The sequence below is a fragment of the Kogia breviceps genome, chromosome 12, assembly GCF_026419965.1.
Source record: "Kogia breviceps isolate mKogBre1 chromosome 12, mKogBre1 haplotype 1, whole genome shotgun sequence".
In the NCBI taxonomy this organism is placed as follows: Eukaryota; Metazoa; Chordata; class Mammalia; order Artiodactyla; family Physeteridae; genus Kogia; species Kogia breviceps.
The window spans coordinates 78,972,138-78,994,057 of NC_081321.1; the positions used below are offsets into that span (position 1 = coordinate 78,972,138).

The 21,920-nt window shown below is 45.0% G+C and overlaps 1 protein-coding gene across 2 annotated transcripts in view; it reads right to left on the reverse strand.

Moving 5' to 3' along the window:
* The window catches only part of HAL (histidine ammonia-lyase), a 24,985-nt gene extending 3,374 nt beyond the window's left edge, over window positions 1-21,611 (reverse strand). The window contains exons 1-19 of one of the 2 annotated variants that reach the window (XM_059080290.2): window positions 21,001-21,611; window positions 20,269-20,329; window positions 20,135-20,162; window positions 19,721-19,795; window positions 19,556-19,628; window positions 19,397-19,463; window positions 19,065-19,102; window positions 18,092-18,217; window positions 15,785-15,924; window positions 13,827-13,874; window positions 13,029-13,176; window positions 11,945-12,040; window positions 11,789-11,847; window positions 10,833-10,913; window positions 8,341-8,406; window positions 8,099-8,264; window positions 5,437-5,571; window positions 1,443-1,551; window positions 1,274-1,343 (exon numbers count right to left, since the gene is read on the reverse strand). In XM_059080290.2, the coding sequence (XP_058936273.1) occupies window positions 1,274-1,343; window positions 1,443-1,551; window positions 5,437-5,571; window positions 8,099-8,264; window positions 8,341-8,406; window positions 10,833-10,913; window positions 11,789-11,847; window positions 11,945-12,040; window positions 13,029-13,176; window positions 13,827-13,874; window positions 15,785-15,924; window positions 18,092-18,217; window positions 19,065-19,102; window positions 19,397-19,463; window positions 19,556-19,628; window positions 19,721-19,795; window positions 20,135-20,162; window positions 20,269-20,329; window positions 21,001-21,247 (1,833 nt within the window). In that variant the 5' untranslated portion in view covers window positions 21,248-21,611. The remainder of the gene's footprint in view (window positions 1-1,273; window positions 1,344-1,442; window positions 1,552-5,436; window positions 5,572-8,098; window positions 8,265-8,340; window positions 8,407-10,832; window positions 10,914-11,788; window positions 11,848-11,944; window positions 12,041-13,028; window positions 13,177-13,826; window positions 13,875-15,784; window positions 15,925-18,091; window positions 18,218-19,064; window positions 19,103-19,396; window positions 19,464-19,555; window positions 19,629-19,720; window positions 19,796-20,134; window positions 20,163-20,268; window positions 20,330-21,000) is intronic. The other variant, XM_067009919.1, reaches the window with a different exon arrangement.
* Between the last annotated feature and the right edge of the window lie 309 nt (window positions 21,612-21,920).

Consider the following 21,920-nt stretch of genomic DNA (forward strand, 5'->3'; position numbering starts at 1 on the left):
CCTAAAAAAAGAAGGAACTCTTGCTATTTGCAACAACATGGATGGATCTTGAGGGCATCATGTTAAGTGAAATAAGTCAGACAGAGAAAGACAAATATCGTACGATCTCACTTATATGTGGAATCTAAAAAAAAAAAAAAAAAGAGCTCATAGATGCAGAGAACAGATCGGTGGTTGGGGTTTGGGGGAGTGGGTGGAGGGGGTCAGAAGGTACAAAATTCCACTTATAAAGTAAACAAATCCTGGAGATGTCATGTACAGCTTGGTGACTATAGTTAATAATACTGCACTGTATATTTGAAAGTTGCTAGGAGAATAGATCTTAAAAGTTCTTACCACGAGAAGAAAATGATTACTATGTGTGGTAGTGCATGGTAACTAGACGTACTGTGGTGACCATTTTGCAATATATGCAAATGTCAAATCATTATATTGCAAACTAATATAATGAAATATGTCAATCATATTTCAATTAAAAACAAGGCTGAGCTCTCACACACCTCTCTTCTAGCACCAAAGTTGGCAGCAAGCAAGGGAATTCCCCTCAAAGGGTACAGGGAACACTTAGAAATGACAGGGGTGAAGGTCAAAGGAAAAAAATTGTTCCCCAAGAGCAGCGCATTGGTTCCAGGGGAAAAATCAAGCAATTCTAGGGAACATGATACCTACAAATTAAAGGCTTAAAGAACTTTAAAACTCTATTTTAAAAATGAGTCCTCATTCTAGGCATCTGTCCCTATCAGATGCATCTGCAGTCAACGTAGCCAGAGGGAAGAAGCAATAGAGAGACGCTGAATCTCACCCAGTGTGATGGGGCAGGACACACCAGTGCACTAGACACATCCAGATCCCTTTGAATAAAAACTCGGGAAATTTGTTTTCTCTTCAGGTCTATGCAGTCACTGAACCAGGTGGTGGTGGTGGCGATAGCATTACAGAAAGAGAATGTATTTTTAATGAGAGAGAGCCTTCTTGATGGGGAGGAATCCATGAACCTTTCATTTTCTCCCCACAAATACTTGTCCCCAAATTCCATTTAAAATTCATTCCAGCTTCTAATCCTCAGATAGTCCGTGTTTGGGTGCAACATGGGACACTTAAGAGGGTATCGAATAGCTTCTTAGTGACCTTGAAAGTTGCATGAGTACCTCTTGGTTCACTTCCAAGGAACAGCCAGGAAGCAAAAGAATATGGATGTTTTTCCACTCTCCACTCCCACTTTGCTTTCCCATAACGACCCCAAACTAAGAACTAAGCCAAGTAGCCAATTTACCTTCTGCTCTATGAGCAGTCTGTGTGCTGCCTCGATGTCTGGGGCCATGAAGCGATCTTTTATCCAGGGCCTGCAGAGACAGCACATCAAACCATGAGCCAACGTTAACTGCTGCCAGGATTCAAAGTTCTAAAGCAGTGTCACTTTCCAGGAATCTGCTTGACTTTACCTTACGACTGAGCGCACCAGGTCATAGACCTTCTCCAGTGGAGTGGTAGTTTTCAAAGGGCGTAGAAACTCTATCCCCTGGCAGGCTGCAAGAAGCTCGATGGCCAGCACTGAAACAAGGAAGGACGAGGGGACGGCTGATTACAGTCTGACTTCATGCTTGAGGGATATAAATCCCATGCAAGCTGATGGCCATCGCCAGCCAACTAACAGATGGTCGGTTCTCCCCGTCTATGAGGAGAATGAAGATCCCTTGGTATTTGGTTACCATCTTAAACGTGCTCTTCTAACCCCTTGGATGCGTCTTTAATGGTGAGAAGGGGAGGACTATCCAGGTAAATCAGCTTTCCCCTTCTCCCCTCAGCTGATCAAGATGGAGGACCTGCTTCCTGTTTCTACCTTTGTGTCGATTTTAATTTGTTTTCAGTCCTGCTGTTCCCTACGGCCTGAAATACCTGGCAGATAGACTTTCATCAAAGGATTGAAGGAGCCAGTGAATGAGCAGATGAGTCTCTGGTTGCCCTGGAACTAATTCTCCAATGTCTGTTTCAAACCTTCAAGCTTAAAGGCTCCCAAATCCACTAAAACTGAAATTCTAGCCATTGGCATCTTGCCAACTTTAAGTTTCTTGATAAAACAATCTTTACACTGTCTTTTCCTAGCTATGAATGCTTGTGGAATGTACCATACCTTGAGATCCACTATGAATATTGAAATCTAAATCTCTCTACATTTGATACAGTCTAATGAAGAATTTTTTATAGAAATATAATTCAAAATTAAACCACTTTGGGTTCTGTTATTTGCCAAGAAGATAATTTAGAAGCTTAGGGGCCACTTAAGTGATCTCTTGATCAGGCCACTTAAGTGGTTAACCAAAATGGAGTATTAAAAATATTTGACTTCTTGTCTTAAAATTTATAAAGCACATTCCAAACTCTGGTGAGTACAGACAGGTCACGATGGGAGAGGATGAAGTTACAGAATCCATTAGGACCTGGAAGAAACTTCACATCTTCTAGCCCAGTCCCCTCACTTTACACGTAAGGAACTGGAAACTTTGAGAAGTAAAGCATCTTATTAAATAGGTGCTTATGCTTATTTCATAGAGCTGAAGCTCAAGATCAGAGCTGGCTAATCTTCCTGATTTGCCCTCACCCACATGACACAAACCTGGCCTCCTGGTTGGAGAAATGTGAGTAGGAAAATGGCAGATTTTGCTAGTGCATATAACAGACAGCTGCTTAGGTGGGGTTGCAAGATAAACGTGAAACATGTCAGGAAATCCTTGAGCAAGCATCTCTCAACATTCGGTTAACTGCTCTTTGTTGCTATTCACAACCATACGTTCTCCCTGATGCCATCAGATGGGATTTAAAAACCACACACTTGGGCTTCCCTGGTGGCGTGGTGGTTCGGAGTCCGCCTGCCGATGCAGGGGACACGGGTTAGTGCCCCGGTCCGGGAGGATCCCACGTGCCTCGGAGCGGCTGGGCCCGTGAGCCATGGCCGCTGCGCCTGCGCGTCCGGAGCCTGTGCTCCGCAGCGGGAGAGGCCACAACGGTGAGAGGCCCGTGTACCGCAAAACAAAGAAAAAAACCCACACACTTCATTGATACAGATGCAAAGGGTTCAGTGTATCTTGATATACCTGGATTTTAAAAAATACGATTCTCATTTATTTTGAAATAAGCTGATATTCAGTGGCCTAATAACCACCTTTGCCCTTCCCTTCCAAAAATTTAAATACACTTCAAATATCCTAAGAATCATGGAAATACCTTCTAGTTTCCCATGAATATTTTCTTCACCTTAACAGCGTATGAGTCACATGAACTAAAACCATCCTGAGCAAATAAATAATAGTTCTACTTAGATATATTGCAAGGACGTTCTTAAAAGTTTTCAGAACTGACGCTCTTCATTTTATTGACATCTGAGGCTAATTTAAACCTGAGTCCCTTTCACTAAGAAAAGACTGCTTCTCCTGACCTTACATCCCCTTCCTCCCCACCTCCCCACCATCCCCTGGCCTTGACTGATGTCTGTGCTTGGGCTTCAGACTCCCTCTCACTGCAGATCTTTTTTGGACCGCCGCAGGCCATGCGGATCTTAGCTCCCCAGCCAGGGGGATGAACCCACGCCCCCCCGCAGTGGAAGCGCCCAGTCTTAACCCCTGGACCACCAGGGAAGTCCCCACACTGGGTTTTTTAAGCTGCTCCCTTTGAAAAGTTTTCCCTCCTTCCTCCAGTGGGCTGGTAACATTTCAGGTCTTCTTTTCCCCTGAGTGCAACCACCTCTCTGTTCCTGGTATGCTTCTCACCTGACCTCCTGCAGCCGTCAGCTGCCTCCACGTAGAGAACTGGCCTTCGTCATCCATCCCAGTTCTTTCCCGAGTGTGGGCATCTGTACATCATTGCGACGCATCCCAGAACAATGTATTTTGTGCACACACATCCCCTTTCCTTATTAAATACTGCTCCCCTCTTCCCAATTAGCTGGCCCTATTCGTTTCAGGTCTTAATCTTAAATACTCCTTTGGAAATGCCTTTTCCCATCCCTTCAGACTAGGTCAGGTTCAGTTATAGCCTCCTATGACTCAATCCTTTAGTCAGAATTTTGTTAAATGCTACAAAGCGTTGCCAAGTTGTTGTTCAATGTCTTCCTCTTTAGGTAGACTCTAATTTCCAAGAGGGCAGAGGATGCCTCATTCACCACTTAATCCACTGCGCCCAGTGATACATGCCTTTCCACCCCAACCAGGCCGGATAGGGAGGAGAAGGGAGTGATAGTATAGGGTACAAGGTTTCTTTCTGGGATGCTGAACATGTTCTAGAGTTGACTGTGGTGTTGACTCACAACTCTGATATATTCACAACTCTACTAAAAACCACTGAATTGTACAATTTAGGTGGGTGAATTGTATGGTATATGAATTATATGTCAACAGAGCTGTTACCAAAAAAAGAATACTCAACTCTCTCACACTTATCTTAAAATAGTGGTATTCTTTTGTCAGCCAATTGCTTCCAATACAGTTGCACAAATTTAGGAATTTAGAGAACAATGCCTAAAGGAAGGCAGTTTCTCTTTAAGAAACCAAACAAGCAGTGATTAAGAAGGCTGGAAGAGGTTAACTCAACAGGGCTCCACCTATGAACTCTCTGTGCTGAAAAGGCTGGATCTAAATCTCCTCAAGTCTTCAGGACCAACTGCAACACCCAAGAAATGATGGGACAGAGAACAAAAGTTACCACCACGAGGAAGCTCACAGTAAGTCCAGAATATCAGTCTCTGTCAGAAAACTGACGGGGTTTTTTAACTAGTCAATGGCATGAATTTAAAAAAAAAAGGGAGAGGGGACTGTTGTAAATGAAAAGAAGCTTAAAACCTTGGCCACCAAATTTAAAAGGTGGGTCTTGAATCCTGATTTGAACAAACTGTAAAGACGTTGAGATAATTTGGGAAAATTTGACTATGTACTCGATGATACCAAGACTTATTGTTGATTTTTTGTCGGATGTGATAATGGCATCATGGTGGATAAGAAAGTGTTTGTATTTGAGAGAGAAAGTATGCAGGAAGAAAACATGACGACAGGGATTTGCTTGAAAATAATTTGGAAAAAGTAAAAAAAAAAAAGAAGCAAATGTGTTAACTGTTGAATTAGAGTGAGGCATATGAAGGTTCCTGGTACTAATCTCTCCACTTCTGAGCATGTTTTAAAATGTTCATATTAAAAAAATAAAAGCCAGCCGATGAACTGGCTTAGCCAGCGGGTGTGGTTCTTAATCTTCCCCGAGCATGAGAACCACCTGGAGGGCTTGTTAAACCCAGCTTGTTCTGTTCTCTTTCCTGGGGTCTCTGATTCAGCAGGTCTGGGACAGGCCCTGAGTTCCCAGGTGATGCTGATAGTGCCGGTGGGGATCCCACTCTGAGGACCGCTGGCGTATAGTTTATCAGGGAGGCCTGCATCCCGGACTGGCTGGGGTTACCTTGCTCCACGTGTTCAATGACCCTGAGGGCTTTCCTTGCTGCCCATCCTCCCATGGAGACATGGTCCTCCGTGGCGGCACTGGTGGAGAGAGAGTCCACGGACGAGGGGTGGCATAGAGCCTTGTTCTCAGAGACTGCAAGAGGCCAGAGACGTTAAGTTAGGGACATACTTATGTATGTTCCCAATAGAAAAATTGCCAAAATGACACATGGCTTCCCAAAGTGCTCCTCGGCGTGGGGTACCCTCTCCAGGAGCTCTCGGTCGTTATCAAAGCACCAGATGGTCCAAAGGTACTTTGGGAAAAGGAAGAAGGTTGGGTTTGTTTTTCCTTCCCAAAGTGAGAAGGACTCTGAAACTCTAGTGAGTTCTGAGATAAGGCCAGGATGGGAACCCTCATATTACAAAGCCAAGTTGAAAACACTAGAAGCATTTAGCATGACAGGGAGACTTGGGGTCAAAAAGGTGATGGTCATTTCCAGGTATTGGAGGACACTCTGATTATGTCACCAGAGGAGGCGGGATCAGAATTCAGGCGTGGCGTTTGGGGATTGAGGCTGGACCCACAGATCTTGAGCGAGAAGATTTACAGTTGAGACTGTGCAATGATGACATAAGTGGATGTACTGGGTTTGAGCAAGGGCTTGAATGACTGCGGGGCAGTCTTGGGGAGGTGGGGGGAAGTCTAGAGTTGGCCTAGGTTGCTGTCTCTCAAACTTTATCATGCAAATGAATCACTGGGTCTTGTTAAAAGTGCAAATGTTGAGTTTTAGATGGGGCCTGATATTCTGCTGTTCTAACAAATCGCCAGTGATGGCTGTATTTGGGGCCAGAGGACCACACCTTAAGTAGCAAGAACCTAGATTACAGAGTTCTTTCTCCCCAGCTTCAGAAGCTGGAAAAGGTCAAACGCAAAGAGTTTTTTCCCCTCTTTTTTTGAACTTTGAGAGCAGCTCTGAGTGAAGCTGCAGTTCTTTTCTATGCTATAGGGGATCCTGAGATAATATGCTATAAACTATGGTGATCCACTCATCCTGGTTTGCCCAGAACTTTCAGGTCTCAGCACTGCAAGTCCTGGGCCCCTGAACCTGCTATGTGGATCACCTGGTTTGGTGGGGCTTGTTCAGAAACGTAACTTACAAGTGGCCAAAAAGAGAAAGCCACCAGTTTTATTACAATGAAAGCAAGCTGAGCAACTTCAGATGACAGGGCAGCTAAACACATTCAGAAGAGGTTCCCCAAATTCCTAACGCTTCTCTGAAAATCAGTGACCACCTCCCATGTTAATGTGAGAAGTTGCTGCCCCTTAGAGGGATATTTTAGTAAGGAGGTAAGTGAGTAAACAGAAAATACTGGACAGAAAATGAACTCAGTGGCTCTTTGTTGGCTGTGTTGAGTCTTAGTGTGAGACTTAACTGAGGAAGGGCTGAGTAGTAATAGTAACAACAACTAATATTAATATTAGTTAATATTAATATTAGTGTTCATGACACTCCAGGCACAGTTCTAAGGCATTCCACGCATTCATTAATTTAATCCGCGAAACAGCCCCGTTGGGTAAATTTATCACCCCCATTTTACACAGGAGTAAACTGAGGGTCAACAGGATTAAGAGACTTGCTCCATATCACGCTGCTGGTAAATGGGCAGACCTGGGATTCGGACCCAGAGTCTATGCTCTTATGAGCCACTGTGCTATCCTGCCTCTTGGGTACTTTTGCCAGAAAAAAATACCAGATGCCCAGTTCAATTCGAATTTCAGATTAAAAAAACAAATAATTTTTTAGTACCAGATAATATGCTGAATAATTCAAATTTAACTGGGCAGGCTGCATTTCTATTTGTTAAATTTGGCAACCATATTTTAGGATTAAGTATTGATTTAAAAGAGATCCTCATTAATTGAAGTGAGGGCACAGGTTTGCCAGCCAAAATGCCTGGGTCTGAATTCTGCTTTACTTCTTACTAGCTGTGCACTATTGAGTAGGTCACTTAACTTCTTGGATCTTCAAGTATTCATCTTTGAAATGGAGGAAATAATAGTACCTGTCTCTCGGTATTGTTTGACGATTGAGTAAATATAAGTGAAGCCCTTTGTACTTCCTTTGTGCCAGTCTCTATTCCGATGTTACTTCTCTGTCCCTGACAGTCTCGAGTCAGAAATCTGCTATATTAAAGCTCAGATTTCATAGAGGGCATCTTGCTTCTTACAAGCATTTGTGCATGTTGTCATCACATCCTTACGTTTTTAGTGGTTGGTGTGTCTTACGGAATGTAGCCAAACTTTAATCATTTGGATCAGCTCAAGTTTCACCAGTAGCTATAAATATCTTTTGCCTTTTTCCTTCTGATAATCTTCAAATTGAGATTAGTGAAAAAACTACAAAGATGAAGTTCACGTGTGATGTCACATTGCTTCCTACAGAGAAATCGTGGAAACCTCCTTATTTACAACCTCATTAGTGTGTTATTATGTTTCAGTATAATGTTGCCTAGGTTTTATTTTATATTTTTTTCTCTAAACCTGCTGCATTTGTATTGAGGATGCACACGGAGGTGGTGAAAATGTTAGATCTCAAAGACAAAATGTGACACTTTTAGGTAAAATGGAAAGGCCTTGAGGTGGATAGGCTTGCATTCTGGGCAAAGTGCAGTGTCCTTACCCAGGGCTGCAGCCGTGCAGTGGGCTATCATGAATCCAGAGTTCAGACCACCTTCAGCCACCAGGAAGGCAGGCAACTCGCTGAGGGAGGGGTTGCAGAGCCTTTCAATTCTTCTTTCACTAATTGCAGCAAGTTCATGGACGCCAATGGCCAAATAGTCCAGGGCCTGAAACAGTGTCTCAGTTCAGTTGGCCTATATTAGAATATACTTTCAGGGTCAGGAGCAATTCTAAAATGCTTACTTTGGCTGGATATTCACCATGGAAGTTTCCTCCAGAAACAGTCTCTCCCCTTCTGGCAAAGACCATCTTTCAAAATAGGTTAAGGCTTTCACATAACACTTGGTGATCACCTCAAGTATAACTCTTTCCCCAATTGCTCATTTCTAACATTGAGATGGTAGCCCTTGTACAAAGGGAGGGTGGAGAGAAGGAGAGTCTTTCCATAGGCAGCTGTTGACATGAAGGGGTACAAAGGTAAACAAAACAAAACAAAAACCTTAAGGATGATTGTGTCCACCCAACTGGGGGTCAAAGAAACATGAAGCATGAAATGATGTTTTCTCTTGGGATGAGAGATCCTCAAGCGCCATAAGATTACTAGTCTGGTGGTCAGTACTTGCCCTCAAAAAGTTTATAATCTGAAACTAAGAACAGAGATCGGGACACCAGTTTAAAAGCAAATTCTGTTTCTTCAGTGGGCACTGCGAGCTTGTGCTCCATCGAAGAACCTGCTGAATGGAAGATTCTGCTGATGAGCAACCACCAAATTGTTGGAACAATCAATTCTGGGAAAATTTTCAAACCTTCCACTCACTGATCCTATGCCAGTGTTCATAGCAAATGGCGGCCATGAGGTCACTGCAAACCCATTTAAGTCAGTGGCAACTTTGGACTCGCTAAGCATTAATACTCTCAGGGATCATTCCACCCCATCATGTATTTTACTTAAGTCAACAGGAACCCTGACAAAGGCAGCAAAAGACTTTCCAAAGAGCTCATTTTCACCTACTGGACTCAAGACTATTCACAACCTATTAACTAGGAACTCACTCTGTGTAGGAAAGGTTCTGACTTTCAAAGAGGGAGAGGTGCATGTGTTACTTAACAAGTTTGGAATTACCCTTTTGTGTGCATATAACTGTGAGCCTCTTAGACCTAGCTCCTGCCCTTTTCCATGGACCCGCCCCCAACGACAGGCCTTGGTCTTCTCTCCATTCTCAGAATCCTTATAGCAAGGGATCTCTGCACCAGTTTACAACGTAAGCAACATCTGTTGTTCTCTAGTTGTTCCAAATTTGTTTGTTGGCTACTAGGTTATAGCAATTAGAAGTTAACTCCTATAATATCCAGCAACTGTGTAATAGATGGTCTATATATGCAACAGAAGATTGAGAAAAATATTCTTTTGGGTAACACCGGTATTGCCGGAGAACTCCCAAGTATTAGCCAACTGGAAATTCATCAACAATTAAGAATCTTTCACTGAGAAAGTAAAGGACTTTCGGCTGAAATTTTTGCTGAGGCAAGTGGTGGGGGAGGAATTTAGCAGGGAATGATCCTCCCTCCCTTGGCCAGTAATTTAATGGTATTTTTGTTGATTTGTTTTGCTTTTTATTACTCCATAAGATACCCTTTCAAGTCTAAATTATGTAAGTGTAGAATGGATACCTCTGCTCTACAGTGCAAGAAATAAGAGATGAGAGAAGAATGCATAGAGTTCATGAAAACTACTTCTCCATTTGGGGGTGGATGGTGTTGAGGAGGGTTAGTGAGTTGAGGGGTATTTAGCTTGGGTCTGACTTCACTGTAAAACAACCTGAGAGGACATAAAACGCACATCCCGAAGTAAGCTTGTGAGAGAAGCCACATTGAAAAGGTCTAGTGAGAAACCTTATACAGCTGCTCTCTGCTAGCCCGGGCTGTGCAAGGCTTTTAGGGCTACTTTCTCCAATGTTAAGAACTGAGGCAGATGTGAGGTAGGAGAAATAGATTCCTAAAGGGTTGGATGGTCTTCAAAGGCAGTATTGTCTCTGTGAAGACTTTGCCTGTGTGCCTCCTGACCGATCACATCGACTTCTGGGGGAACTAAGCCATCACAGAACCTTCCATAGCAAAAACAAGATGACGCTGAGATACCCACACCGTGAAGGAAAAGAAGGGCTCCATCCTTGAGAGACAGAAGCATTGTTACTCTTCTTTGTACAAATATGGGAACACTGATTTGAGTAAACTCCACGTCAGAAATATACTCAGGATGAGGAAAGCCATAACTCTTTGATCAATACTTAGGTAAGTGTTAAAAGGTGGCCTCTGTTTAGTGCACCATGGTATCACTAGCCCTAGGAAGGCTCACATAAATGCCATCCTACCCAGGGTCTCTACAATCACACTTGTGATGTAGATCTTCATCCTTCTACCAACAACCTCAGCAGTGGGTTTTAGGGCAGAGGTCTTCGTGAAACCCTGCAGCCAACGTTGGAAATACCCCCCTTTAATCTTTCCTCTGTCAGTTTTGGAAGCACAGCACGTTAGACTCCGAACCTGAGACTAGGTTCACAGATCTGCCTCTGCCACTTACCAGCTTGGCTCTAGAGCAAGGCATTTAACCTCGGAGCCCAAGGACTTAGTCTATGAAATGGAGCAACGGAGAGGCTACACAAAACGATCACTTAGATCTTAAAATGACCAGCTGGAATTCTATAATCACAGCTTAGTAAACCATCAAAAGATACAGGATTATCTGTTGCACTGTTAATTTCTGTGGTAATGATGTTCTTCGCAAATGCTATTGTGTCGTTCACCACACCGTGGATCTAAAAGACAAGATCAAATGAGCGAATACATGGAAGACACTGATAATGGTCCCTGTCACATAGTCTGATATTCTTATTAGAATAGCAAGAACATTTAAACTGGGATTTATTCTTACTGTAGAGCTAATCTGGCAGTTCTTCCCCAAAGACGTTTTCAGTCTAGCTAAGCTAGAACAGAACTTGCTGAGAACAAGGAAAAGAGGGTATTTATGCTAGGGAGGACTCTTTAGTACCCTACAGATTGGAACTTGGTACAACCTGAAATATTGTTTCACTCTTGAGATGCATGTTAGTCTGTCACTTAGCTAATTGCCATTTGCAAATGAGTTGGAACATCTGCAATATAGGTTGCGTCACGCCAACCCAGGTCATCTGCGTTTTATATTTAAGGTTATGACTCACAGATTCATTTATAATGGTTTATGTCTGCCTATTAAATGCAGATAAGATCTAACCATGGATATGCCCTTGAATTGTGGTTAGATTTTCCTGTGGATGTTCCTGGCAGACTGCTTCTAGTTCTATCTAACAGGTAGAGCCAGTAAAACTCCATTAACTGGTTAGGATGATGCTATTACTAAGAATTTTTTAAAGTTAGGGCATTAAACCAAAACAACAAGCTGTCCATCGGACTTCTCTACACAGGGGTTGAGCAAAGTAATTCAAAGGGAAACAAGCAGCTTATCATATAGAACAGAAACTTTATGATAATTGGAAAGTGGAAGTATTACATATACATCATTTTTAATAGAGGCAGTAATGAAATCTGGACTACCGCTGACCATTACATGACTTTCTAACACCTTCCTCCCTTTCTATTCCCCACCCCGACAAACTGGGGGAAAGAATAGAAACTTGTTAGCTTTTTTGTTTACCTGTGGACAGCAGCGCAAGGTGTAAGCATCCTGAACACGATCACAGAACCTGTGACTTTCTGTGGAAAAGATATAGGGATGGCAGGGGGCATGTTAGCAGTTCTTTCCAATTATTTCCAAAAGCAAATAAGCTCACTCACATAGGCACGCCCAGACCTGCTATTTCAGATGGGTGGTGATCTGAGTCCAAGAGGGACCGAAACCGAAAAGCGACTTCAACTTGCCCACGATGAGGGCGAACAGCGTGAATGTCTAGAATTGATGAAAGAGAAAAAGTCTGAGCAATTCTTGTATTGAATGAACTACCATCGCTGGCACAGAACCATCCACTGTGCTGACACAGCCCTCAAAACTCCAGGGGTCCTGAACCATCACTCAGGATTAGAAACTTAACTCCAAAGCAAGATTTTCCTTATGGACTTTATTCTTTCTACTTTAAATATCTGAGTGCAAACTATGTGTTGAGATCTCTGGGAATTCAACTCAAGACACTGGGCCTACCCTCAAAAGATTGAGGCTCATAATGGAAGGGAGCTCAATAGTGGCCTAATTTAACTAAGTCATTTTTAGACAGTTTTTTTGGTCCTACTACACAGAAGAGTAGGGAGTCTTTCCAAGTCATTATTTTCTAGAAAAGCTACGACTTCTACAATTTTTCCTCTCCTGATTTTCAAATGGGGACCAGCACTAATCCTTCTCTAGTTCTCAAATGCTGTCCATAGATTTTTTTTTTTTTTTTTTTTGCGGTACACCGGGCCTCTCACTGTCGTGGCCTCTCCCGCTGCGGAGCACAGGCTCCGGACGCGCAGGCTCAGCGGCCATGGCTCACAGGCCCAGCCGCTCCGCAGCATGTGGGATCTTCCCGGACCGGGGCACGAACCCGTGTCCCCTGCATCGGCAGGCGGACTCTCAACCACTGCACCACCAGGGAAGCCCCTGCCCACAGATTCTTAAGACAACATGTAGTTTAATGGGAGTCAGAGCTGGTGATCTGGGGCAGGTCACGTAACCCTCTGGGTCAGCATTTGTCTGTGAAACACGGTCGTTTCAAGGGTCAAGTGTGGCGTAACTTAGATGAAGCTGCAGCAGTCCTACGAAGGCACAGGCACTTGGATTTTCTTCTTCCCTACCATCTACCCCCACCACTCCCGCGTCTGAACACCTTGACCAGCCTCCCCTCCCCCCGTGCACCCGAGCTCTGCCTGAATGAATAGCAAACTAACGGAAGAGCCATGCTGACCAGTATCGAAGGCTTTGGTGGTGCCCTTCAACACCTCGAGGGTCAAGGACGCCACTATGTCAGCCTGCCGAGCAATGGCACTGGCTCTCTCCACAGCTTCACAGCCCAGGGAGGTAATCATCTGCGTCCCGTTGATGAGCGCCAGACCCTTTGTGGAAGGGGAGAGAAGTTTCCTCACGCTGTTTGTTGTAACAAGTGTATGTGCAAGTTGATTTCATATCTTTTGCTTTCATAAGAGAAAAGTTAGCCTGTCAGCTGAATAATGTTGATCCATGGTTTCTAAAGTGCAGGGCAGTAATGCTTATTTAAGTATGCAAGGATGAAGTGCCATCATATGTGAAATCATTAGTATAAGTCTAGCAGATGGAAGAGCTGTTAAGTATCCCCGTCATTAAGGCAGCAGTGGTGCTCCAATGTAGATGGCATATCAAATCTTTAGCTCTGAATTATGCTGCATTTCTTCCACTTCTCATCATTATCGACAAGACACCTTGAAAAATTTCTGGTCCGAGACTCTTGGCTTAGAGCATCCCAAGGGATGTTGGCTTACAGCATCTCTTAGGGGTCCTTAGAGATCCCGATTTGAAAGTTTAAGTTCTTCTGTAAGAGAACCCCTAGGCATCTGTGGCCCGAAGAGTCTTTTCAGTGCTTATGGCAGAGCCCTTTCTTCAGCGCCCAACTTAAGCAAACATGGAAGCTATGTTTATTTTAAGAGACCAGTGAGGCTGATATTAAGACTGAAAATAGCTATTAAGTAAAGATTTGTTAAAACGAACAAATTTTCCTTAGTCTCCTTACCTCTTTTGGCTTCAAAACTATTGGTTTCAATCCATGAGCTGCCAGGACCTGTAGAATGATTTAAAAGGTAAAAATGGGTATCAGATGAAATACCAGCGTATTTCTAATTTCATGTGGAATCCAATAAAAGACTTTGTGAGCCCAAAGGTCTGTCTTACAAAAGATTAGACCTACACGAATTGGTTCTGTTTATCTTCGCTGGTCTATCCTCTAGTTCCATTCTTTAGTCTGCAAGCAGACTTAGCTTTCGAGTAATTTTTGCACCTACATCAGGGGCCAGTGTCTACAAAATCAACCCTGAATGTTGGTTTCTAGGTCCTTTGCGTTCAGTTTCCACTTTAGTGATTCTTTTTTTTTTTTTTTTTTTACTGCTGCTTCCTGAGCAGATGCACATCCAGATGCAGGTGCGCTAAGGCTGAGCTCCAAACTCTGTCCACATTCCCTGGCCTCCAGAGCTTGACCTAGAAAGTCCTCCACCCTCGTCCTACTTGTCTGAACACTAGCAGAACCTCAGAGCAGGGCTTCTCACTTGTATGGCAAATGTGTGAGCACCAGTGAAGAGGGACTTATGGGCCCAAGAGATGGACACAGAATCCTGAGGGGAAATGGGCAGAATGATCTTCCCCTGAAATAAAAGAGGTGAAAGCAATCACTAGGTTAAGGTCCCTCTAGGGAAGAAGGAAGACACGGAGGCAGGACCACGGACTCTGTCAATTTCACAAGCTCATTAGAATATCTATCACATGATTAACTCTGTCCCAGGAGTGGGGCTGAGGGTAGGAAAAATGGAGACAGCCAAGCTCAAGGGCAAACACAGCCATAGTATGTTAAGTGTAACAGGAGGTAGGAAGTGGGTCAGGTTCTGTGGAAAATAATCACATAAGGTGCTGGGAGGGCACAAAGGAGGTGCAAAAGGGACTTGACGGGGTGGGCCTATAGGGAAAAGAACCAGAAGAGCAGAGAGGGAAGTTTCTCAGAGGACTTATCAGAAGCAGGAAGAGAAGAATGGACATGGCTGGTCCCTCTGTCTAGGACACAGGGCACGCCAGCTGCAGGCCACCTCTCGCTTCTGTGATGTACAATGTTGCTGGGGAAGGATTTGGTTGGGAGGTGTGGATATGACAAGCAAGACTCTTGTAAGCCACTTCAGTTTTGGACATCATCCTGAGGACAGTGAGAAGCGTTACACGTTTTGGCCAGGACATGCTTGGATTTGCTGTGTGAAGTTGGTTGTGGGAACACTGTACATAGAGAAGTAATCAAGATCAGTCTGCATAGAAGGAAGGTGATCTGGAACCCAAACCCCCGAAGGACTATCTGTTCCCTTAACTTCTTCCTCCTTGGTCCTCTGCCCCTTCAGTTACTGTTAGGGGACCTCCCAGCAAGAGATCAGAGATGACACTTCAAACAATTCTTTGGGCTGCTCTGATGAATTTGGAGATGAACGAAGAAAACGTTAAAGCCTTACCAAAAACAAGCCTTTCTGATTGGCCAACAGATGACAGCTTGCGGGGAAAGGGGGGGAGTGGAGCCTCCTTTCCAGAGGTTATAAGTCAGTGCTATGATCACAGCTCTGTACCTATTAGACCAGCAAGTAAATAAACCTGCAACCACATGTGACCTGGAAAGGCACTGGAAATGTTTTAGATGCAGAATAAACTCCCGCAATTAAGACTGGCTGCTGTACCTTTTTACCGAGGTGATCTCCAAGTCCAGAAGGCTGACAGTTGCATATGGAAGCTAAGAGCCTTGCCTAGTTTGACATCTGTATTGTGCTAAGGCTGAGCTCCTGACTCTGTCCACGCTTCTAAGCTTCAGTTGTCACAGCCATAAAATAGGGATAACAGTGGCTCCCGTGTCAGGCTGCTGTAAGGATGGAGTGCTGGAAAGCATGCAAGTACGCCTGGTGTCCAGCCTCGGGAAATTACTGCAGGTGGAAGCTGTTATTAAAATCTTACGTATTTAGCGTCAGCCCAGCCACTCTTCGGCGACCACATCTTCCCTTCCCCGATTAGCCCAAGAGCAAGATGAGAGAGTGGGGCAAGGTCTCCACTGGCACCGACAGTTCCTTTCTCTGGAACATAGGGCAGGCAGGAGGCTGGGAGAGAAGGAGGCACCGGTTACTTCAAGAGTCCTTCATTCTGGCGATTCTCGCTTTAGGGAAAGACAATTCCTCAAGCACAACTAATGCTTAAGGGACCTGGCTGAACTGCTATAGAAAGAAAAAGGAGAAGGGGAGACAGAAAGGCAGGGAAGAGGGAAAGAAAGGAGGGAAGGAAGGAGGACCCTGCCGGGAGCAAAGCTTTCTCTGTAAGCCACTTTAAGTTTAGACTTTATCCTAAGGACAACGGGAAGCGTTACAGGTTTTAGCCAGGACATGCTCGGATATGCTGTGTGAAGGGGTTGGGAGAACACTGTACATAAAGAATTAAGATCAGACTGCACGGAAGAAAGGTGATCTGGAACCCGTACCCCCATAATGACTACCTCTTCCCTTAACTTCTTCCTTCTCTTTGGTCCTCTGCCCCTTTGTTTACTGTTACTGTGCATGTTCTAATCTGACCTAGGAATTGCTAGAAATTCTAGCAATGTATCTTAAAGATGTGATCAGGAGCTAGCTGTTATTCTTTGCTGCCTTATTTCTAAGAACATAAAGTTTAAAATGATCCAGATAGGAAATTACGAGACTTTCATAGGACTGATTGGTGTATGTAGCCATTAAAAACGATTGGAGAATGTTTGAAAACATGTAAATGTTTAATTAGAAAAGTAATACAGGGACTTCCCCGGTGGTCCAGTGGTTAAGACTTCACCTTCCAATGCAGGGGGTACGGGTTCGATCCCTGGTCAGGGAACTAAGATCCCCCATGCCTCGAGGCCAAAAAACCGAAACATAAAACAGAAGCAATATTGTAACAAATTCAATAAAGACTTTAAAAAAATACATTAAAAAAAGTAATACAAACTGTTCTAGAAAGATAAGGTGCACCAGGGTTTTAACAGGGGTTCTCTGGGGAGGTAAAGTCATAGTCAATTTGCTCTCTTCTCTTCTGCCCAATTCCTGGTCACCCAGTCTGCCACCTCACCAGCACTTATACATGGACGTGTACTGTTTTGGAGGAAATTCCCATTAAGTTACTCAAAAAGGAGGTGACATTTCCAAGGTAAACCAGACTACTGATAGCAGTTTTTTTCCAACTGCTACGTAATGTCAGTAAGATAAAGCAGTGCCACCGATAGGTCAGCTTCCAGGTCATGGTTCACCCTGGGGAATTCTCAGAACTCTAGGACCCAGAGGTCCCCTGGGCTCACCCATAACGCACAGGTGGATTCACGGCTGAAGTTGCACTATCTGGGATTTTAGGCGTATAGTCGGGCAGACTAGGTGGGAGTAGAAATAGGTGTTGAATCACTGCTGGTTGGTTCAGCACAGCCTTGTATACTATATATTGTTCATTCAATTGCTATTCACTGATTGGCATATCACATTTATATGTCACTTGTGCCTAAAATCTAGCATGTGTTTTGCTCTGTGTGACTGCCCAGCCCTGCTTTTCCTCCCACTCCTTCACCCCAAAGAGTCCCCAAGTTTCCACTGACCTAGAATGTTTATCCTTATTTGTGGGAAGGGACAATGGCCTCCCACCCATGTCAGATCTCATCTCCACACTAGAATTATCCCAAGAAGCAAGCTCCGAAGAGTTGAACTGCCTCCTATCTTGGCACTAGACAGCTTCCTGATCACAAGCAAGTCTTTCATCTTCATATTTCTGTTCTACCTTTGTAAGAGACGGAATTTCAGTTATTCAAGTCTGGCTATCCCACCCCCTGGGGAGCATGCAGATTTCAGATTCCCAGGCACCAACCAGAACTACTGAATCCGTCTCCGGGGTGGACATCCAGGAATCGTTATGTTTCCCAGATGATTTGATGCAACTTATCTAACCACATTCAAACACCACTGAATCCAATGTTCTCTCCAGCCCTGAACTTAAGGCCAGACTTAAGGGGCTCGTTCTAGTCTTTAAGATGCCAAATGCTGAGTGAAGGCTGATAGAGAATGGGTGAAAATCCACAGGAGTAAGAGTCTCTGCCTCAATCCTACCCCATCTAGCTAACCTCCTTCTTGCCAAGTTCATTTTCCACTCATCTCCATTAGTTTATGTCTTCTTTTCTCACCAATTTCTCACCACCCTGTCAATCAAGTCTACCTGTGGTACACACACAGCCTCATCGGAGGGTCAGTTGGGTATCTGTTGCATTACCATTAAATACTTCGATAACTTGCTTGAGAGTCTCCAGGGAAATGCCACTGTATCCTTTGGCTAAGACATTGATCCTTAAAGCCAAGAGCATCCGACATCTCTCAGGGATTAGTGGCTTCCCAACACCTACAAAACAGAATTGATGTTTTCTCCAAGAAAAACAAAATCTTTTCCTTCTCCCAGCCGTCTCCATCTCAAATTTCTCACCACGTCTTGGCTCAGATACTTGCACTGCTTTCTCTCCTGATTCTCTTGCTTCTTCAAGTCTCATCTTCCAGACAGATATGAGAATCCAGTTTTGCCTTCTCACTTCCCCTTCTTGGAAGCGTCAGCGAACGCCCCGCCCTCCTCAATACCCTTAGAATAGCGTCCGGACTCCTCAGCACAAGCTCTCTTGCAGTCTGATGGGATTCTTGACAGACTTTCCCGTCTCACCTCGTCCCGAACAAATCCTCCCTGAGTTCCAGCCTTAATTTCGTCCCCTGACTGCATCACTCTCTTGGCACGATGGTATTCACGCTCCCATCCCAACCCCATCCTTTCACCTGGCCCATTCCTTTTTCTGAGATTCAGTTGAAAGGTGGTCTTGTCTGATGCCTTCTGCTTCCCCCCTCTCCGCCCCGCCCCCACCCCTCCCCGGAAGCAGAATTGGCACCTACTCCTTGGAATCCGCTTGCTTCCGGACGCTGTTAAAGGATGCCTGACACTGTGCCACGCAGTCGTCCGGGTATTGGTTCCAGGGCCCCCAACCCAACCCCCCTGCTGATACCAAAATCCCCGGATGTTCAAGTCCCTTATATAAAGTGATGCAGTAACAGTCGGCCCTCAGCATCTGCGGGTTCCTAATCTGGATCCAGGAACATCCCAGGCTGGTTGAGTCTGGGAATGCAGAACCCGGAGATACGGAGGACCGACTGCACTTCATTCAAATCAAACAAGATCTAGGAGGCACTGAATGCTTGGAGTGAGTTACCTGAAGAATGTGAACGTACTAGGTTGACCTGGAGCTCCCTGGAAGAGGAAGAGAAAAAAAACCCTCTTAGATACCTCACCGTGAAAATGTTCCCTCAGCTGGGAACATAGTTAAATCTTCGGAGGGACAGAATAGGCATGCTGGGGCAATGGAAGAAACCAGCAAGTCTGTGTTTCCTATATCAACTCGTGTGTGAGTTAACCCGAGCCTCACCCTCCTTATCTGTAAACTGGGGCAAATGTTAATTAGTTCTGTTGTTGAAAGAAATCTCCAAAATGAGAATAAGTGGCATGTGACTGTGTGTGTGTTTGGTGGGGAGGAATCAAACTTACTCTAGTTTACTGACAGGAATTACAGTTCTGGCAAACTTCCCAAAACCTGTGGTAATGCCATAAACAACTAGAATAAAAACCAGACGTTATACAGTTAGACACAGGCGGCATTTTTTAAGCCTATAAAAAGAACTGCGTAATACAAAGAGAAAAGGATACCAGTTTTTTCTTTCACGATGCTTTCTATGACTTCCCTGGAGCTTTGCACCTTCTTTTCAGCAGTGGGGGTGAGCTAGGAAAACATTGGTCAGAGCTGAACCTGTCAAAGATTTACGCGTACTACAAAAACGGTCAGAGGATGTCCTTCCCCTCCCTCCAGCATACCTTGATTTTGTAGTGTCCTTTGCCCAAGTTGACCAGATCCTCTGTGGTCAGGCTGTCCCCATCTAAGGCAATGTACTGCACAAAAGAAGGGAATCTCCGTGAGTGCAAACAGCTCAGTTGCTCAAAACAGTAGGGAAGCCTGAAGCAGAATAAAGCTCTGACACGTCAGAGATTTTATCACTACTATCAAACACTAATGTGCTAGTTACAAAGACAGCTTGCTGAAGAGGAGGTTGAGGAAGGAAAATTAGAAGTGGAAAAGCATAATGCCTTTCCCTATTACACAGAGCTGGATAAAGCCCTGTCCTCATTGATGATGCTTGGTCATACATTTTGCTAGCCCTCCTCCTCCTTAAATGAGGGGTGGGGGGGGGACTTAATTTTCTTAAAAAAAGGAAGTGGTTTGAAACTTACCTTTTCGGGTTCCCGGTATTTGCTGTATCTGTAGCCAGGTAAAGGAAAATACTGGGTAGTGTGGAAAAGCCCCAGCCCCATCATCGGCAGCAGTAGCCCCCAGAGCAGACCCACACGCCTGCAGGAAAGGATACAGGTAAACTCCTTCTGGTTGCGATGGAATGAAGTCGGAAGACATGGCATCCCCTTCTATAACTGAAACAAGAGTGCAAGATTGACCCCCACTGTTGGCATTACTGCTAAACCAAGAAAAGGGCTCTTCAACTGCCTTCGAAATTCTACAGCAATGGCTGCTTTAAAACGACTTCTCATGCTTTTAAATTTACAAAGGAGGAGAGCAAAAGGCAGAGATGTAGGTGCCAGGCATGCATGAAAGGGTTTAAGTGAAAGTTCAAGATCCAAACCCACCTCCATCCCCATCACCGACTTTATCTTGTTTTAAATCTATTATTTTAATATTTTTAATATATTTAATATTTAAATCTATGTGTTTTTAATATTTGATAGTTTCGTTCAACAAAATAGATTTAATTTTGTTTTAAATCTATGCTACTGGCCTCCAGTCCGGTGAGGTTCTTTTGAAGGGGCTAAGGGATTTTCAGAATGATTCAGTAACTGCAAAAGGCTTCAGCCCTGCGGTCTATGAGTTCAAATCTAGTATTTGCTACTAGTAAGAAGTCTCCTCCTTTCCGAGTCGGCTGCCTCGTTGTAAAAGGTGGATAAGACTCCTGCCTTCCTCGCAGGGGTGTGCGAGGATCCCGCCCCCTTCCCCGCTCCCCGCCCCCCCCAGTTGGGGAGGACAAGGGACCGTCCCTCCCGGGAATGCCCGGCCGAGTGATTTGCACCCCTTCCCTCCGGCCACTCACCCACTTCCACGAACTCGTTGTCCTCCAGGGCCACCTCCAGCGGGTCCTCGTGGTCCAGCAGGCCCAGGCCCTTGCAGCGGCGCACGAGGAAGCTCACACTGTCCACCGAGGCGAAGCCACCATTGTCTGGCTTGTTCTTGATGTACCTCCGCACGGCCTCCCGGCCCAGCCAGCCCACCGTGAGCTGCGCATCCTGGCAGGGCACCGCCAGCCACTCTCCGCGCACGTGCACCGTATACCTGGGCATGGTGTCCGCTGGCGACAGTCACCGGGAGGGGAGAGTTTTATCGGGGGAACGACTACTGAGGTGTGGTTGATAGGGAGAGTGGGATGGGCTTTCAAAACACGCCCCCTCCCTTGTCTTTACTCATTCACGCATTGGACAAATATTTACTGAGCGCCCCACGGTGTCCCTTTGATTTTTTTGCAGCAGAGCGAGGGGCGGGAGAGCGAGATGCAGGCCGCCTTTCCACCTGCCTTTCCACCTGCCGTCGGGGTCTGCTGCCAGCACAAGGCCTGGGTTCTCCCGCCCTGGGGTCCTAGAGCCTGCCGACCCCGCAGCTGGCCCTGTCTCCGCAGGGGCCCTGATTCCTCCCTCCCCTGGTTTCTGTCTGCGTTCGCCTCCATTAAGGGCAGCTTATAAACACCATGTTCCTGTCTTTATCTGGAATTACTCAACTGTAAAATGCTCTTCACCTGGCCAACTGTGACACCAGGGAGTGTGGCAATCTTCGTGCATTTGTTTACTCCCAAATACGTGTTGAGCAACTCCACCCTTACCACTATGAAGGTTTTCTGAAGCTGTCCCTCTACAAAGGGAGAGGGCAAGGCCAGAGGTCATTTTCACAACTAAAGGTCACCATTTGGGTGACAGCCACTGCAGCTTGGACTCCAGCTCCATCGCTGATTACCCTGGAGCA